General features: G+C 35.8%; 1 protein-coding gene across 1 annotated transcript in view; it reads left to right on the plus strand.

Moving 5' to 3' along the window:
- The window catches only part of FCHSD2 (FCH and double SH3 domains 2), a 297,456-nt gene that overhangs the window by 35,337 nt on the left and 242,999 nt on the right, over positions 1–19,120 (plus strand). The window contains exon 3 of the mRNA XM_047690735.1: positions 10,620–10,665. Coding sequence (XP_047546691.1) covers positions 10,620–10,665 — 46 coding nt within the window. The remainder of the gene's footprint in view (positions 1–10,619; positions 10,666–19,120) is intronic.

Consider the following 19,120-nt stretch of genomic DNA (forward strand, 5'->3'; position numbering starts at 1 on the left):
GTCGCTACATTTGTGATGGTCCTGGTGTAACTTATAGAGAAGGTGAAATCACTGTGTTGTATACCTGAAACATTGTAACATGTATAAACACATGTAGCATTAAGCGTCAACTACTCAAAAAATTTTAAATAAATAATTTAAAAAAACACTCAGGAAACTAGGAATAAAAGGAAACTTCCTTAATATGATAAAGGGCACATACAAAAATCCACAGTAACATACAGTTGACCCTTGGACAACATGTGTTTGAACCATGTGGGTCCAATTTTTTTTGGATAAATATAGTCCAGTACTATAAATTTATTTTCTTTATGGTTTTCTTTTTTTTTTTTAAAGATTTTATTTATTTGACAGACAGAGATCACAAGTAGGCAGAGAGGCAGGCAGAGAGAGAGAGAGAAGATGAAGCAGGCTCCCTGCGGAGCAGACAGCCCGATGTGGGGCTTGATCCCAGGACCCTGGGATCATGACCTGGGCCGAAGGCAGAGGCTTTAACCCACTGAGCCACCGAGGCGCCCCTCTTTATGGTTTTCTTAACATTTTCTTTTATCCAGCTTAGATTATTGTAAGAAAATGGTATGCAATATGTATAACATACAAAATATGTGTTAATTGGCTGTTATTGATAAGCCTTCCTGTCAGCAATAGGCTATGAATAGTTAAGGTTTTTGAGGAGTCAACGAGACTGCTATTCTCTTGGCACTTAAACATTATAATTCGATATGTAAGTGGTATTTGTTTCATTTTTTTTTTTTTTAATCTGCTCCATGGAAGGGTTTTTCTCATGGATGCCCTTTGGCTCCTGTTTTCCTTCAAGTTTTGCATTTATATTTTCTATTCCTGCTTCTTTTTTGTTTTTTTTTTTTTTTTTTTTTGAATGAAGAGAGTTCTTCCTGTACTACTTTTTAGGATATTGGAAGTAGGTGTCTCAGGGTAGCTACTGTCTTCCAAATTTATAGGAATTTTCCTTATAACCAGGCTCGTATGTAGGAACTTACTTCATTCTCCTCGGCTAGAGAAGATTTGCTGCTTTAGGACTGCTCATAGTATAGGCTGTCTCATTACCTTTTTGCCATACCAGCAGCCTAATTTCTGCTAGTGTAGCTTGTTTGTGTGATTCCTTATTTAGTACTGTCTCCTCTATTACTTCAGACTGTGAGGAGCAAAGTTCCTTCCCCTAGCTCAGGTCCCCTTTTTTTTGTTGTTGCAAACGTGGTTTCCATTTTATACCTCAGGAAGTACGCTTGAAGAGATGTCTGCACAACCCCCTTCAGTTTTGGAGCCTCATGCCTTATATTCACCCTCTTTCTCCAGTTTTGTCTCTCTTTTGGCCTTTCACTTATATTTTCATATGTTTCCTAGATTTATTGGAGATCACGTTTGCTTTTTTATTTATTTATTGCTTTTGGGTAATTTCTTAGAGGAGTAAGGAGATTCTCACTTTGCTCTGTCATCAACACCAGAGTCACGTAAAGTATATATTTTTGTTAGTGCTTCATATATTCATTTAATCAAAATATTTTAAACTGGATTAAATTTCATAATTATAATAAATGTGGAATGTATTTGCACTTATTTAATAAAGACTCTAGCATTTAGTATGTGCCAAGTCTGTTCTAAGTGCTTTACAAATATGTACATTTCATCCTCATAATAATCCTATGAGGTAGGTGTTCTTTTTATAGGAAACTGAAGCACAGGCAGGAAAATTAACTTGCCCAATGTTGCCTAATTAATAAGAAATAAGAACACTTTCTACCTTTCATTTTATGACGATAGCATTTTGAATCTTGGCATCATCCATTTATGCCTGTACTAATGAATCCCTTGAGAGCAGAGTCCATGTCTCATTCGTTTATATTTCCTGTGCCTGTTTAGCAGAATACCTGAAATTCAGAAGATACTTGGTGAATGTTGTTGGTGAATATTTTTATTAGGAGCCAAATAATTTCCTCTCTGCAAGACTTGTATAGTTTCAGTTCTTTATTCTACTTGTTTTGTATAAAAAATTTTTTTTTTAGTGCATCACACAAGCAGCGGAGAGGGGCAGAGGGAGAGGGAGAAGCAGGCTCCCTGCTGAGCAGAGAGCCCAATGTGGGACTCAGTCCCAGAACCCTGGGATCATGACCTGAGCCGAAGGCAGACACTTAACTGACCGAGTCACCCAGGCACTCCATAAAGGGGTTTTGATGAAAGAGTTGTCGACATGCTGATAATACAAGTATACTAGTTCCCTTATACCACTTTGCTGTCCATGCTAAAAGATTCTTTTTATATCCTAATACTAGTTGTATTTATACAGTGTTATTTGTAAAATAACAGGGTGAACTAACTCAGAATAATAAAAATGTGGTAGTCATCTTATAGTCCATTTGCTTTTATTGCTGAGTTTTATTCCATTTTAAGAATATACCACTTTTGTTTTGGTATTCTTTTCTTAAAAATTATTTTTATTAATATAATGTATTATTTTTATTAATATAATATATTATTTGCTCAAGGGGTACACGTCTGTGAATCATCAGGCTTACCCATTTCACAAGAATATATCACTTTAAAAAATTTTTATTTAAATTCCAGTTAGTTAACATGTAGTGTAATATTAGTTTCAAGTGTACAATATAGTGATTCAGCACTTCCATACAACACCTGGTGTTTATTACAAGTGCACTCCTTAATCCCCATCACCTATTTAACCTATCCCCCCATCCATCTCCCCTCTGGTAACCATCAGTTTGCTCTCTATAGTTAAGAGTCTGTTTCTTGGTTTACCCCTCCCTCCCTCCCTTTCTCTAACCTTTGTTCATTTGTTTTTGTTTCTTAAATTCCACCTGTGAGTGAAGTCATATGGTATTTGTCTTCCTCTGGTTAATTTATTTCACTTAGCATAATACTTCTTGCTCCATCCATGTCATTGCAAATTGGCAAGCTTTTATTCTTTCTTTCTTTTCTTTGGCTGAGTAATATTCCATTATCTATACCTGTATCTATCTCTCTATCTATATACACATACATACCACATCTTTATCCATCATCAGTTGATGGGCACTTGGCTGCTTTCACAGTCTGAGTATTGTAGATAATGCTGCTACAAACATTGGGGTACATGTATCTCTTTGAATTAGTATTTTTGTGTTATTTGGGTAAAATAGTAGTGCTGTTGCTGGATCATAGGGTTGTTCTATTTTTGACTTTTTAAGGAACCTCCATATTGTTTTCTAGAGTAGCCATACCAGCATTCCTACCAACAGTGCAGGAGGGTTCCCCTTTCTCCACATCCTTGTCAATACCTGTTGTTTCTTGTGTTGTTGATTTTAGCTCTTTTGACGGGTGTGAGGTGATCTCTCATTGTAGTTTTGATTTGTATTTCCCTGATGATGAGTGATGTTGAGCATTTTTTCGTGTGTCTCTGTTGGCCATCTGTATGTTGCTTTGAAAGGTTGTCTATTTGTGGCATCTGCCCATTTTTTAATTGGATTTTTTTTTTTTTTTTGGGTGGTGAGTTTTAGAAGTTCTTGATGTATTTTGGATATATTGCTGTTTGTTGATCTATTATCCCACTGATGAATACCTGGACTGTTTCCTGTTTTTGTCTGTTCATGAATAAAGGTGCTATAAATATTTTCATGAAGTGTTTTCAGGGACTTGTGTTTTCATTTCTCTTGGTAAATGCCTACTTCTAAATTGCTATGTCAGAATAGATATGTGCTTAATTATATAAGAAATACCATATTTTCCCCAAAGCATTGTATTATTTTATATTCCCACCAATAACAAAGTTTCATTTCTCTGTAGGCTCACTGATATTTATAGTTACCAGTGTTTTAAATTTTAGCCATTTAGTACATGCGTTTATCTTTATTTTTAACATTCATCATTATGGTTGTTGATATCCTATTTCCATTATCACCATTAATAATTTGAACATTTTTGGGGCATCTAGGTGGCTCAGTTGGTGAAGCCTCTGCCTTCAGCTCAGGTCATGATCTCAGAGTCCTGGGATCAAGCCCCATGTTGGGCTCCCTGCTGAGCGGGGAGCCTGGTTCTCCCTCTCCCTCTGCCTCTCCCCCTGCTTGGGTGCGTTCTCTCTCTCTGTCAAGTAAGTAAACTCTTAAAAAATAATAATAATAATTTGAACATTTTTAGGTTTTCTTCTGATCCTGGCAATGAATTACGGAGTTAGGGAGTTCCCAAGACAACTCGTACTTTTTTTTTTTTTTTAAAGATTTTATTTATTTATTTGACAGAGATCACAAGTAGGCAGAGAGGCAGGCAGAGAGATAGAGAGAGAGAGAGGAGGAAGCAGGCTCCCTGCTGAGCAGAGAGCCCGATGTGGGGCTCAATCCCAAGACCCTGGGATCATGACCCGAGCGAAAGGCAGAGGCTTTAACCCACTGAGCCACCCAGGCGTCCCGACAACTCGCACTTTTGACAGCAACTGCAAGTTTGGAGGTCCCTAGGATTACCCTCACTTCTGAAATGACTTGCAAGATCAGGGGTCCCCCGGACCATCCTTAGATTTGATAATTTATAGAAGGACTCACACAACTCACTGAAAGTTTACTGAAGGTTGTGGTTTTTTAATAGTGAAGGGATGTAATTTAAAATCAACAAAGGGGAAGAGGTATGTTTGGTTACTTGGATGTGATTGACTGCCATGGGCTAACTTTAGTTTCCAGCTCCTTCAGAGGTTGAGTTCATACCATGTGCCCCCGCCCCCCTCTTCTCCACACCACTCTCAATAAATCACATTGTTAGTATAGGCTATTTGCCACGACTGAAGTCCCCAGGTAAATAAAAACACTGTTATCAGTCATAGCATTCCAAAGGTTTAGAGATTACTCCCCAGAAGCCAAGGGCAAAGGCCAGATCTCAGTCATAGCAGTGAGATCAGTCAGCACTCCCTGATCTCTGGGTCCCAGCTATGCTGGTAACCAGTTAAGCCCACCTGTGGATCCCTGCCTCTTGCTCCTCTGCATTTTCAAATAATTTTGTAAGCACCTAATTTCTTGCATTGATTCACTTTAGACTGGAATGTCCAGAGTAAAGAATTTGTTTCTAGTGCTGGAAAGAAAGGAAGAAAGAAAGTGAGAGAGAGAAAGAGAGAGAAAGGAAAAAAGAAAAGGGAGAAAAGAAAAGGAGAAAGGAAAGGAAAGGAGAAAGGAAAGGGAGAGGGAAGGAGGGAGGAAAAGACACCGCCAAGCACAAAAATTTAGTAACTGGAAAAGAAAACATTTTGATTCAAAGAGGAAAAGACCCCATCCCCCCCACCTCCCCTCCAGCAACCCTCAGTTTGTTGCCTATAGTTAAGTCTCTAATGGTTTGCCTTCCTCTCTGTTTTCATCTTATTTTATTTTTCCTTCTCTTCCCCTTTGTTCATCTGTTTTGTTTCTTAAATTCCACATATGAGTGACATTATATGATATTTGTCTTTCTGTGACTGACTTATTTCACTTAGCATAATACCCTTTAGTTCTATCCATATTGTTGCAAATGGCAAGATTTAATTTTTTGATGGCTGAGTAATATTCCATTTTATACACACACACACACACACACACACACACACAGACACACACACACCCATACCATACCTTTATCCATTCATCTGTCAATGGACATTTGTGGGCTTTCCATATCTTAGCTATTGTAGACATTGCTGCTATAAACATTGGGGTACAGGTGCCCCTTTGGATCACTGTGTTTGTATCCATTGGATAAATACCTAGTAGTGGAATTGCTGGATTGTAGGGTAGCTCTATTTTATGTATATTTCTGACTTATGTTTCATTGTCTGTTTACTCATGTTCCATTACCAAGCTATCTTAAGTATTGTCACTTTTTTTTTTTAAGATTTTATTTATCTATTTGACAGAGAGAGAAATCACATGTAGGCAGAGAGCAGGCAGAGAGAGAGGGAAGCAGACTTCCCACTGAGCGGAGAACCCGATGTGGGCCTCGATCCCAGGACCCTGAAATCATGATCTGAGCCCAAAGCAGAGGCCTAACCGACTGAGCCACCCAGGAGCCCAAGTATTGTCACTTTTTAAATTAATTTTTATTATCTGGTGAGAGTAGGTCTTTTAAAAAATATTATTCTTTTTCAGAACGTTTATAAGTATTCTTAAATGTTCATTTTTCTTTATGAACTTTATAATCAACCTATCTAGTTAAAAGAAAAATATTTTTGAAATAATGGCCAACTTAACTCTCCAACCCTTAGCAACCACTGATCTATCTACTTTCTGTCTCTGTAGGCTTGCCTATTCTGGGACATTCTATATGAATGGAATGATATAATATGTGGCCTTTTATGTGACTTCTTAGCATAGTACTTTCCAAGTTCATTCATATGGCATCATGTATCAGTATTTCATTCCTTTTTTGAATAATATTCCGTCATATGAATATACCACATCTTGTTTATCTGATCATCAGTTGATGGACATTTAGGATGTTTCCACTTTTTGGCGATCATAAATAATGCTGCTATGAACATTCATTTACAAGTTTTTGTATAAACATATGTTTTAAGTTTTCTTGGGTTTATACCTAGGAATAAAACTGCTGTGTCGTATGGTAACTCTTTGTTTAACCTTTTGAGGAACTCCCAGACTATGATTTTCTGAAGCAGCTGCATCTTTTTACATTCCTGCCAACTTCGTTTCTCCATGTCCTTGCTATCACTTGTTCTTGTCCATCTGTTTAATTATAGCATCCATTATATTTCTAAAGACGTTTATGAGAAACTGATGTTGAATTTTAACAAATGCTTTTTCATCTTATATGGAGATTATGAGAAGTTTTTTTTTTTTTTGTTCTGCTCTCTTGACTGTGAATTATAATAAATAGATTTCTAATATTAATGATGTTGATTTTGAATAGTTGTCAACTTGGGTTTGTTTTCTTTCGTTAGAACAGAAAATTACTTAGTAGACATGTAATTGTGTCATAACAACTAAAAATTCCACTGAGAGCTTTAAAATTAGTTGATATGCATGTTCAGAGTAAGAGAGTTCCTATTTTCTTGGTGACTTCACTTGAATATCCTTATTTCAAGATGATTTACATCTAAGCTTTCAAGCTAAATAAATAAACACTAAACACTAAATAAGTACTACTACTAAATAGCTTAAATATTTGCTTTCATGTTTTGTAAAATATTAAAAAATTCTACCTCCTTCCAAATATGGGTAAGTTTTCAGATTTTTTAATGGGGAAAGTATAAGCTAGTTCATTTTATTTTATTTTATTTTTTAAAGATTTTATTTATTTATTTGACAGACAGAGATCACAAGTAGGCAGAGAAGCAGGCAGAGAGAGGGAGCAGGAAGCAGGCTCCCTGCTGAGCAGAGAGCCTGATGTGGGGCTTGATCCCAGGACCCTGGGATCATGACCTGAGCCGAAGGTAGAGGTTTTAAACCACTGAGCCACCCAGGCGCCCCAAGCTAATTCATTTTTGCCTGGGTATTTATGGTAGGTGGGAAGATCACATATTTGGTAGTACTAATCATAATAATTTCTGGTACAATTTTAGTAAAACAACATGAGTACATAAAGGTGTATGCATGTATTTATGTGTGTGCATTTATTTAAAAATGAGGACATTTCAATGGAGAAAAACAATTATCATATGATCTCCCTGATATGAGGAAGTGGAGATGCAACATGGGTGGCTTGGGGGGGTAGGAAAAGAATAAATGAAACGGGATGGGATCGGGAGGGAGACAAACCATAAGTGACTCTTAATCTCACAAAACAAACTGAAGGTTGCTGGGGGGAGGGGGGTCGGGAGAGGGGGGGTGGGGTTATGGACATTGGGGAGGGTATGTGCTATGGTGAGTGTTGTGAAGTGTATAAACCTGGCGATTCACAGACCTGTACCCCTGGGGATAAAAATACATTATATGTTTATTAAAAAATAAATAAATTAAATAAAAATGAGGACATTTTTTCAAACACAATAGATATTCTTACTAAAACATCAGAAAATAGTGGAAGCAAAAGCAAAAGAAGGAAGTTGAAAACCTGTAATCCCGCTACCCAGAGAAAACTTAATGACTGTTTTGATGTGTGTGTTATATAAAACATTATATAAATGCATACAGTGTATTTATATATGTGTATATAATATATAGTTTGTATGCTTTAAGGAGAATAGACTCATTGTATTGTATTTTATTTATTTATTTACTTATTTATTTAAAAGATTTTATTTATTTCTTTGAGAGAGTGAGAGCATGAGAGGGGAGAGGGTCAGAAGGAGAAGCAGACTCCCTGTTGAGCAGGGAGCCTGATGTGGGACTTGACCTGAGCTGAAGGCAGTGGCTTAACCAATTGAGTCACCCAGGCATCTGACTTATATTTTAAAGGACTGTGTTAAATGCTTTAAAAAGTACAGTACCCCTTAAGGAAAAGATGTGCTATACTTTTTTCCACCTTTTTACTATAGTAAAATATGTATGGCATAAAATGTACTATCTTAGCCATTTTTAAGTGTACAGTTTAGTGGTATTAAGTACTTCATATTGTTCTTCAACTATCACTATCATCCATCTCTAGAACTCCTCAACTTGTAAAACTGAAACTATACTGGTTAAGTAATGACTCCTCTGATGCTCTCCTTCCAGCCCCTCGAAACCTCCATTCTTTCTGTCTATATGATTTTTTTTTTTTAGGTCTTATTTATTTATTTGACAGACAGAGATCACAAGTAGGCAGAGAGGCAGGTGGAGAGAGAGGGGGAAGGAGGCTCCTCACTGAGCAGAGAGCCTGATGTGGGGCTCGATCCCAGAACCCTGGGATCACGATTTGAGCCGAACGCAGAGGCTTTAACCCACTGAGCTACCCAGGCACCCCTGTCTATATGATTTTGACTACTCTAAGTACCTCATATAAATGGAATCCTAGAGTATTTGCCTTTTTGTGACTGACTTCATTAAGTGTAATGTCGTTAAGGTTCATCCTTGTTATAGCATATATGTCAGTATTTCCTTCCTTTTTAAGGCTATGTAACAGTTACTCACTAAAGGGGCGCCTGGGTGGCGCAGTGGGTTAAAGCCTCTGCCTTTGGCTCAGGTCATGATCTCAGGGTTCTGGGATGGAGCCCCACATCAGGCTCTTTGCTTGGCAGGGAGCCTGCTTCCCCCTCTCTCTCTGCCTGCCTCTCTGCCTACTTGTGATTTCTGTCTGTCAAATAAATAGATAAAATCTTAAAAAAAAAACAGTTATTCTCTAAAAACAAATGTAGTAAGATCTTAAATAGTTGTTTTTCTTATATAAGAAATGAATAGTCATGTTGGTAAATTTAAATAACTGTTAAAGTGGAAGTTTTGGCTTAAATTGTCTCCCCCCCCCCCCCCCCGCAAATCCCACCCTTTTCTTTCTATTTTTTCACTTTTTACTCTGATATTTCTGCCTTGATGAAGTGCTTTTAAGAGTACAGGTATCTGGCCCCTAACAGAAAAGTCTTAAGCTCAAACTATTCAAGGTAAATTGTCAGTATTAACATATTTCATTGACTACTTGCCTATGGTTTATAAGGTGTACTGTTATTTCATGTACTATTGAAGTAAAAGAAAATACTGCTAATCATTACTAAGAGGTGAATTCCAATATCATAAATGTTAAAATGTGAAAAGTGTTACCATAGAATCTGTCAAATATAATACATGTATGGAAAGGGTACATCCATTATATCACATTTAGTGTCCTTGTACTTTGTTTTGTAACTCTTACTGCAAAGGACTGGAATGAAGGAATTGATTTGACTGTTCTTCATATTGCTAAGCTGATCAAAATTTGATTTTCTTCTTTTTGAAAAGTTTTATTCATTTTAGAGAGAGAGAGCGAGAGAAAGAGAACACATGGTGGGGGAGGGGCAGTGCGAGAGACAGTCTTAAGCAGACTGTGCACTGAGCATGGAGTCCGATGGAGGGGCTCGATCTCATGACCCTGAGATTACCACTTTAGCCAAAACGAATAATCAGGTGTGTAACTGACTGTGCCACTCAGGCACCCCTGATTTTTTTTTTTTTTTTAAGATTTTATTTTTTTAAGTTATCTGCACCCAGCATGGGGCTTGAACTTAAAACCCTGGGATCAAGAGTTACATGCTTTACTAACCGAGGCAGCCCTCCAAATTTGTGGTGCCCCCCCAAATTCAATTTTTACTTTGTTTTCTGTAGTTCCCTCTACACTGATTAAGTTCAGTAAACATTTTTAGTGCCTACTATGCATTAGTCCTTGTCATAAAAGTACATATATAGCTTTTACTGTGTGTTAGACATGGTTTGAGCACTTAATGTATTTTAATTAAGTAAATTTTACACTATCCCTGTGATGTGGATACTGTTACTATTCCCCTTCTGAGGCACAGAGCAGTCAAGTGACTTGACCAAGGTCATACAACTAGTACATGGTGGAGGCAGGATTTGAATGTTTGATTTGATTTTCTGACTCCAGAGTCTTTTGTCAGCAGTACTCCTAGGAACATAAATGAATAATATGTTGTACTTTCCCTGAACACAGTTTACCAGGTAGTATCTGAGGGTGGGTTGATAAGTTTACACAAAATTTTTGTTATACTTCTGGTAATGAATTTTTATTTGTGTTTTTAGGACATTCAGTCAGAAGAAAGCTGCCATTGAAAGAGAGTATGCACAGGTAAGCTTGGAAATTGAGGTGACCATTCTAGGTATACCTCTTCTTTGGCTTAAAGGCAGATGTGGTTGTTGGAGAAAATCTTTGTTATCCCTGCATCCTTTTTTTTTTTTTTTTTTAAATTTCTGGCTATCTCACTTTGATCCTCCTTTTTACTTCATTTGAATCTCTAGATGAGGAGGTAAGTGGCTCCTTATGAAGGTTATGAGCCTTTGGAGAGAAGATAATATTTATAGAATTTTTAAGTATTTGCAAGTGTAAGTAATCATACATTTTATGAGTATATATACTTGACTCTTGAACAAAATGGATTTGAACTGCACGGTTCTGCCTATACATGGGATTTTTTTCCCCCAATAAATTTATGTACCATTTTGTGAATGTATTTCTTCTTCCTCAGTTTTGTTACTAACATTTTTTTAGGTTAGTTTTTTGTAAAAATACTGTATATAATATATATACAAAATATATGTTAATTGGCTGCTTATGTTATCAGTAAGTCTTCTGGTCAACAGTAGGGTTTTAGTAGTTACATTTTTGTGAATCAAAGTTGTATGTAGATTGCTGACTACATTGGGGTTGGCACCCCTAATCCCCTTATATTTTATCTGTATATTCATTCTCTAATATATCCTATTCTTTACAGTCTTATGGAAGGTTAATTTTATCCAGTTAGGCATTTATTTCTATTTAGGTCCCTGTTGATAGAGAATGATGTACTTTCAATGGATGGCATAGTGCTATTTCTAGGGAAATTTAAGCATTTCCTTCTTTTATTTTCTTTTATTATTTTATTTTTTAATTTTTTTTTAAAGATTTTATTTATTTATTTGACAGACAGAGATCACAAGCAGGCAGAGAAGCAGGCGGAGAGAGAGAGGAGGAAGCAGGCTTCCCTCAGAGCAGAGACCCGATGCGGGGCTCAATCCCAGGACCCTGGGATCATGACCTGAGCCGAAGGCAGAGGCTTTAACCCACTGAGCCACCCAGGCACCCCTATTTTATTTTATTTTTTTAAAAGATTTTATTTATTTGACAGACAGAGATCACAAGTAGGCAGAGAGGCAGGCAGAGAGGAGAGAGGAGGACGCAGTCTTCTGCTGAGCAGAGAGCCTGATGTGGGGCTTGATCCCAGGACCCTGGGATCATGACCTGAGCCGAAGGCAGAGACTTTAACCCACGTAACTAAATGTGCCAAGAAAAAATTATGTTGGTATATCATTTTGTAGATCTGTAAAGAATTAATAGCTACCTTTCCTTGTATAAAAACAGTTTGACATGATTTGGAAATTTTGGCCCTTGTAAGCAGTTACTTTCTATGTGGAACAAAATTCTAAAATTGATGTCTTTCCACTCCCAAAATTATAAATGTCAGGTTTTGATTTTAGTTTTATTCTGATTTCACTGTGGTTAACAAGGTAGCTGTATTTTATTTGGTAATCTTAGAAGATAATTATTTCTTGAAAGATAGACACATTAATTCATTAATTCGGCCATTAGTTATTGAGTGCTTGTAAATCAGGTACTTTACATAATGAATTAGTGTCAGTTTTAATAATTAGTGCTGAACCTTATTCTATGCAAATTTAATAAGTACTAGTAATGATAGCTAAAATTTATTGAATCCTTGTACTAGGCATTTTGCTGATTTTTTTTCATACAATCTCTTTAATGTTCTGCTGATTATTTTATATACATTATCTGGTGTAATCCTCTCAACAGACCTGTAAAATAGGGCAGTTATTATGCCTTTAATAGATGTTTCCACTGAGACCAAAGTATGTGATCTGCCCTTAAAATTTATATGAAATGAAAATTTTTGTATATTTGTCTGGAACATGATTTAAAGTTTTAATAATCAAATAAATAAGACAGGCCATTTATTAAAAATATAAGACAGTACATTAAATTGCATGAAAATTAGCAGTCCTTTGTCCCAATCACAATCACCATCCTCAGAGAAAAGATTAAAAGTAGATGACTATTTTGGTTCTCCTGGTGATCATTTCCCTATCTTTAAATAATGTGCTTATAACTGATTCATGATTTATCAATTCTAGACATTATTGCTAGATTATTTCGTATAACAAATAAAAAATTAGTTTCCTAAGCCATTCCTTTTGGCCTACTCTTTCCATTGTAATTCGGCACTATTTTGGCGCCTTTGTTATTTTTCTAACTCTAAATGATATATTTAGACTTCTGTTTCTTGTTCTGTTAAGTGCATATATGTATGTTTTTATGTGTGTTTGTATATTTATAGCATATATTTATGTTATTTCTGTGTAGACATATGTATTTTTGTGTATACATAGGTATATAGTATAGTGGAATTGCATTTTACAGAGCAGTCTAATTTATTCTTGAAAAACTTCTTTAAATGTCTTTTAAGTAAATTATACCTGGTTTTGTTTATACAATTCTATATAATAATGTATAAACTGATAAGATACCTAATGTATATTTTAAAATTTCATAGAATAATAATATTCAGAAATTAAAGTGTTCCAGTGTCTCTCTGCCTGGGAGAAGTCATTTGGAGAGTCAGCATGCTGATTCTTCTTCTTCTTCTTTTTTTTTTTTTTTTTTTTTGGTCATATTTACTTCTTAGGTGATTTTTCTCAGTTCTTCTTACTCTTCAATATTTTTTCCAATTAATTTTTCAATTTATTTCTTGATGATATAGACAAAGCTATCTCTATACTCTTCTTTAACTGCCTCACCAGTGTTTTTACTTCTTATTGGTAGTAGAGAAACCCCTCAAATGACTGACATTCTATCTGTGGATTTTGTGGATGACGTCAGACTTATTTGCATTTGCTATTTGAGGACCTACCCTCATTGGTGATGGGATGTGGTCAGAGAGGACAGCTGGATTATTTAAATTATTTTTTTTTTCTTTTCTTCTCTGGCTCAGTATAGGGTTGAAATTTTGGGGGGTAGATTTTAAAAATTGAAATGGGGTGCCCGGCTGGCTTAGTTAGTAGAGCATGCAACTTGATCTTGAGGTTGTGAGTATAGGTGCAGAGGTTAAAAGAAAAAGATTTAGAAATTGAAATACAGCATATATACAGTAAGATGGACAAATCTTGAGTATACTGTTTGATAAATTTTTATGAAGTGAACATAGTCCCGTAGCTACTATTCAGATTAAGATGTAAAACATTAATTACCAGGGTCTGAGAAGCAGTCATTACTCCTACCTTTCAGTGGTAAACAGTGCACTGATTCTTTTTTTTTTTTTTAAGATTTTATTTATTTATTTATTTGACAGAGAGAGAGAGAGAGAGAGAGAGAGATAGATCACAAGTAGGCAGAGAGGCAGGCAGAGAGAGAGGAGGAAGCAGGCTCCCTGAGGAGCAGAGAGCCTGATGCAGGGCTCGGTCTCAGGATCCTGGGATCATGACCTGAGCCGAAGGCAGAGGCTTTAACCCATTGAGCCACCCAGGCGCCCCAGTGCACTGATTCTTATCACAATAGTTACCACAAACAGTTTACTGTTTTTGAATTTAAATTAAATGATATCCTGTACTGTGTATTCTTCTGTGTCTGATTTCTTTCATTCACCATTCAGTTTTGAGCTTCATATACGTTGTGTGTAGGAGTAGCTTATTCCTTTTCATTACTATATATAATATCCACCGAATGAATATGTCACAATTTGTTTTCCAGTTTACTGATGATTAAAATTTGAATTGCTTCCAGTTTTGGATGATTTTGACTAGTGCTTCTAAGGAAAACTGTTGTACATGTTTTTTGGTGGCCGTATGGATGCATTGCGGTTAGGTAAACACCTGGGAGTAGAACTGCTGGGTCACCGGGTGTGTGTGTGTGTGTGTATGTATGTATATATATATATGCACTTTATTAGTTACAACTGGTTTTCCAAAGTGATTATACCAGTTCACATGCTCAGCAGCAAAGTATGAGAGTTCTAGTTGCTCCACATCTTTGCCAACACTTGGTATTGTCTACAATTAAAAGTGACATTCTGATGAATGTATAGTAATAGCCCATTTTCTTTTTAATAAGCTGTTTAGAAATTGATGTATAACGTGTACAGAAAAGTGTATGAATCCCACGTACAGCTCCATGAATTTTCTAAGTGAACACACCCATATAACTAGTACCCAGGTCAAGAAACAGAACATTAATACCACCCCAAAAATCTCTCTTTTGCCCCTCCCTCTTTACTGTTCTCACTCTTATGTAGGTATTCAACTGACTCTTTTCTTTTCTTTTTTAAGATTTTATTTACTTATTTGTCAGAGAGAGAGCACAAGCAGGCAGAGTGGCAGGTAGAGGCGGAGGGAGAAGCAGGCTCCCCAGCAAGCAAAGAGCCCAATGAGGGACTCGATCCCAGGATCCTGGGATAATGACCTGAGCCGAAAGTAGCCACTTAACCAACTGAGCCACCCAGGTGTACCTGATTTTTTTCTTAAACAGCCTTCAGAGTGCCTGGCTGGCTCAGACAATAGAACATGCAATTCTAGATCTCGGGGTTGTGAGTTTAAGCCCCACATTGGGTGTAAAGATTACTTAAAAATAAATCTTAAAAAACAAACAAACCAACCCAGCCTTATTTAGTTATATACCTGTGGAACTATCATCACAATCAAGATAAGAACATGTCTGTAGCCATCAAGAGTTTCCTTATGTCTCATTATAATCCCTCCCTTTTACTCATCCCTCAGTGATTATCTTTTCCCTATTATCACTCAGGTAATCACTAATCTACTTTTTATCAGTATAGATTAGTCTGCATTTTTTAGAATTTTAATTCTATATAAATGAAATTATATGGTATGTACTCTTGTCTGGCTTCTTTTATCATCATAATTATTTTATAATTTATGTTGTGTGTATCAATAGTTCATTTCTTCTTTTGTTTTCATGCTGAGTGGTATTCTATTATATGGATATACCACAATTTGTTTATCCATTCACCTCTTGATCGACATTATGTTTTATATTTAGATATTTTAAATAAAGATGCTATGAATATTTTTGTATGGACAGATGGTTTCATTTCTCTTGGGTGAATACATTAGAGTAGAATAGCTGGGTCTTCTTAAGTAATTGCCAGATAATTTTCTAAAGAAGTTGTACCATTTTATATTCCCACCAGCAGTATATGAAAGTGTCAGTTGTTCTATATTCTCCCCAACACTGGATATGGTCTTTTCAATTCCAGATATTGTAATAGGTTCACAGTGATATTCACTGTGGTTTTAATTTGCATTTACCTAATAGTTAATGATGTTAAGCATTATTTTCATGTGTTTATTTGCTGTTGGTACATATTCTTTGATAAAGTGTTCAAATCTCTTGCAAATTAAAAAAAGTGATTTTTTTTCTTGTTTAAAAAATTTTATTATGGAAAATTTTCAAGCATATATGAAAGTAGGGATTAGAACAGTGAATTCTTACTAGCTGTTACCTGGCCTCAGCTATTACCAGTGCATTACCAAATATTTCATTTATAGCTTCCTGCTTGCTTTCCCTTGCTAAATACATTTGAGAGGCATAACTTATACATCATTAAATATCATCCATTTGTAATGTATAATTACATGTTTTTTTTGCAGATTTATAGGTTTATGCAACTGTCAGCACAGTTTAGTTTTAGAATATTTCTGTTAATCCACTGAGTCTTCTGTGCTTGTTTGCAGTCAATTTCTGTTTCCTCAGGCGGCCATCAGCTTTATGTCTCTGTAAATTTGCCTTTTTGGACATGTCATAAAAATGTACTCTTACAACAAGATGTACTCTTGCCTGGCTTTCACTTAGCAAATGTTTTTGAAGTTCGTACATGTTTTATCATGTATCAGTAATCCATTTCTTTTATTGGTGAGTAATATTCCATGGTATGGATACACACACACACACACACACACTACATTTTGTTTAGCTCTTCACTAATGGATAGATACTTGGATTGTTTCTGGGTTAGGCTATTATGTATAATGCTACTATAGACATTCACATAGTAGTCATTATTTGGACCTGTGTTTTCATATTCTTGGATGTATATCTAGGACTAGAATTGCCAGGTCATTTGGTAAGTTTATTTTTAACTTTTTAAGAAATGGTCAAACTGTTTTCCATATTGGCTGTATAATTTTGCATTCTCATCAGCAGCATATGTAGGTAGCTGTTTGTGTGTAAGTCAATTTCTGGACTTATATTCTGTTCCACTAGTGTATTTTTTTTTAACTTTTTGGCCATATTACAGTTTTAATTACTGTAACTTTATAATAAACCTTGATAGCTGGTAGTATTAGAGTCTTCACTATTCTTGGCTCTTTGTATTTCCATATACCATTTAGAATCAGTTTGTTCATTTCCCTGGGGTTTTGGGGTTTTGAGGTTTTGACAGTGATTGCTTTGAATCCTTAGGTGAATTTGGGAAGAATTAACATCTAAACAATGTTAACTCTTCTCAACGATCTCTATTTATTTAGTTCCTTTTTAATTTTTCTCAGTTTTTCCAGCGTTTTAAATATATCATCTAGTTCATCAAAACCTCCATTTTCTTAGAGGCCTCTTTTCTTGAGTCTACAGCCTCTTGTTTCAACCTGTTTTTTCTCTGTAATTGCTGCATAGCTCTTATTTGAGTTAGGGTCATTGATTCTTGGTCCTGTTTTCTAATTAAATTAATAAATAATTAAATTAATTTACCTCCCCAGCTCTGAGCATACCAAATACTATAATAAAATCCCCGATATGATTTTAAAGAGCTGCACAATTTCTTTCATATGAATATAACATAAATTAAATATATTTTCTGTAAAAGATTGTGGAAATCAAATAGAAGGAGAAAAAAATTTGTCCCCCCATCTTGTAGAGATTGCCTTAATTAATACATTAATTAATGTGCTGTCATGTAACCTTATAGTTTTTTTAATGAACATATATGCAACTTACATATATTGAAAGAGTTTATTTAAAATTTATAAATGCACTGTTTTTTTCAGGGTATTCTCTCTTTAGTTACCAATAGCAGTGAACATCTTTCTATATCATTATTGAAGTAATTGCTGATTACAATTTGGAATAATTATATTTCATTTTATTTGGTATAACATTTATTTAACATTTTATTTAACTAATATTTATTAGTTTTTTTTCTTTCTAGTTTTACTTTTTTTTTTGATATAAACACTGTTAGGTTGAACTGCTTTACATTCATCTCTGATTATTTCCTTCCACCAGTTCTTATAAGTGAAATTTCTGGGTCAGAAGTTATGTATAATTTTAAGGCGTTAGTAGTCTTAATGTACTGTAAAAAAAATAGTTATTTATGTTTCTAGTGGCAGTATATGAGAGTGTCTATTTTGTGTTATTGCTACTATTAGATGATATAATTATACATATTTTGGGGCCTATTTTTTAGGAGAAATTTGGTATTTTTGTTCTAAGAACAAAAATTCCAGTTAAGGGGCGCCTGGGTGGCTCAGTGGGTTAAGCCTCTGCCTTCGGCTCAGGTCATGATCCCAGGGTCTTGGGATCCAGCCCCTCTGTTCAGCAGGGAGTCTGCCCCCCCCAACCCCCCCACCGTCCCTGGCTGCCTGCCTCTCTGCCTGCTTGTGATCTTTGTCTGTCAAAGAAATAAATAAAATCTTAAAAAAAAATTGCAGTTAAACTCTATGTGACACTGTGCTTTCTTTATCATCTGCTTACAGTTTTTGAAAGAACTCTTTCAGCATTAATTAGAAGTGATATTTTAAAATATCTATTTCTTGGCCATACCTTAAAAGGGAAATATAAGTATAATAAATTGATAAAGGTATTTCTAAAGTGTCTTCCTACTTAAAGTCTGACTGTTCTGAATAACTTTTAGATCCAGAGCCATTAATTTACTTACTTTTCCATACTAGATTACCTCTGTACATCTTAGTATATTAGTAGTGTAGTATTTCTTTCTCTTTTTTTGTTTTTAAGATTTTATTTATTTATTTGACAGAGATCACAAGTCGGGAGAGAGGCAGGCAGAGAGAGAGAGAGGAGGAAGCAGGCTCCATGCTGGGCAGAGAGCCTGATGTGGGACTCGATCCCAGGACCCTAAGATCATGACCTGGGCCGAAGGCGGAGGCTTAACCCACTGAGCCACTCAGGCACCCGTAGCATAGCATTTCTTTTTTCTTTCTTTTTTTTTTTTTTAAAGATTTTATTTATTTATTTGACAGACAGAGATCACAAGTAGACAGAGAGGCAGGCAGAGAGAGAGGAGGAAGCAGGCTCCCTGCTGAGCAGAGAGCCCGATGCGGGGCTCGATCCCAGGATCCTGAGATCATGACCTGAGCCGAAGGCAGCGGCTTAACCCACTGAGCCACCCAGGCGCCCCAGCATAGCATTTCTTAACAGAATATTCCAGCATTGTCTCCAGGAATTTTTCCCCTTTCCTGATACCATTCTCTAGGTTTTCATACAGGAAGTGTCTTGATCTTAGCAGACA

Source organism: Lutra lutra, chromosome 10 (assembly GCF_902655055.1).
Source record: "Lutra lutra chromosome 10, mLutLut1.2, whole genome shotgun sequence".
Lineage (NCBI taxonomy): Eukaryota > Metazoa > Chordata > Mammalia > Carnivora > Mustelidae > Lutra > Lutra lutra.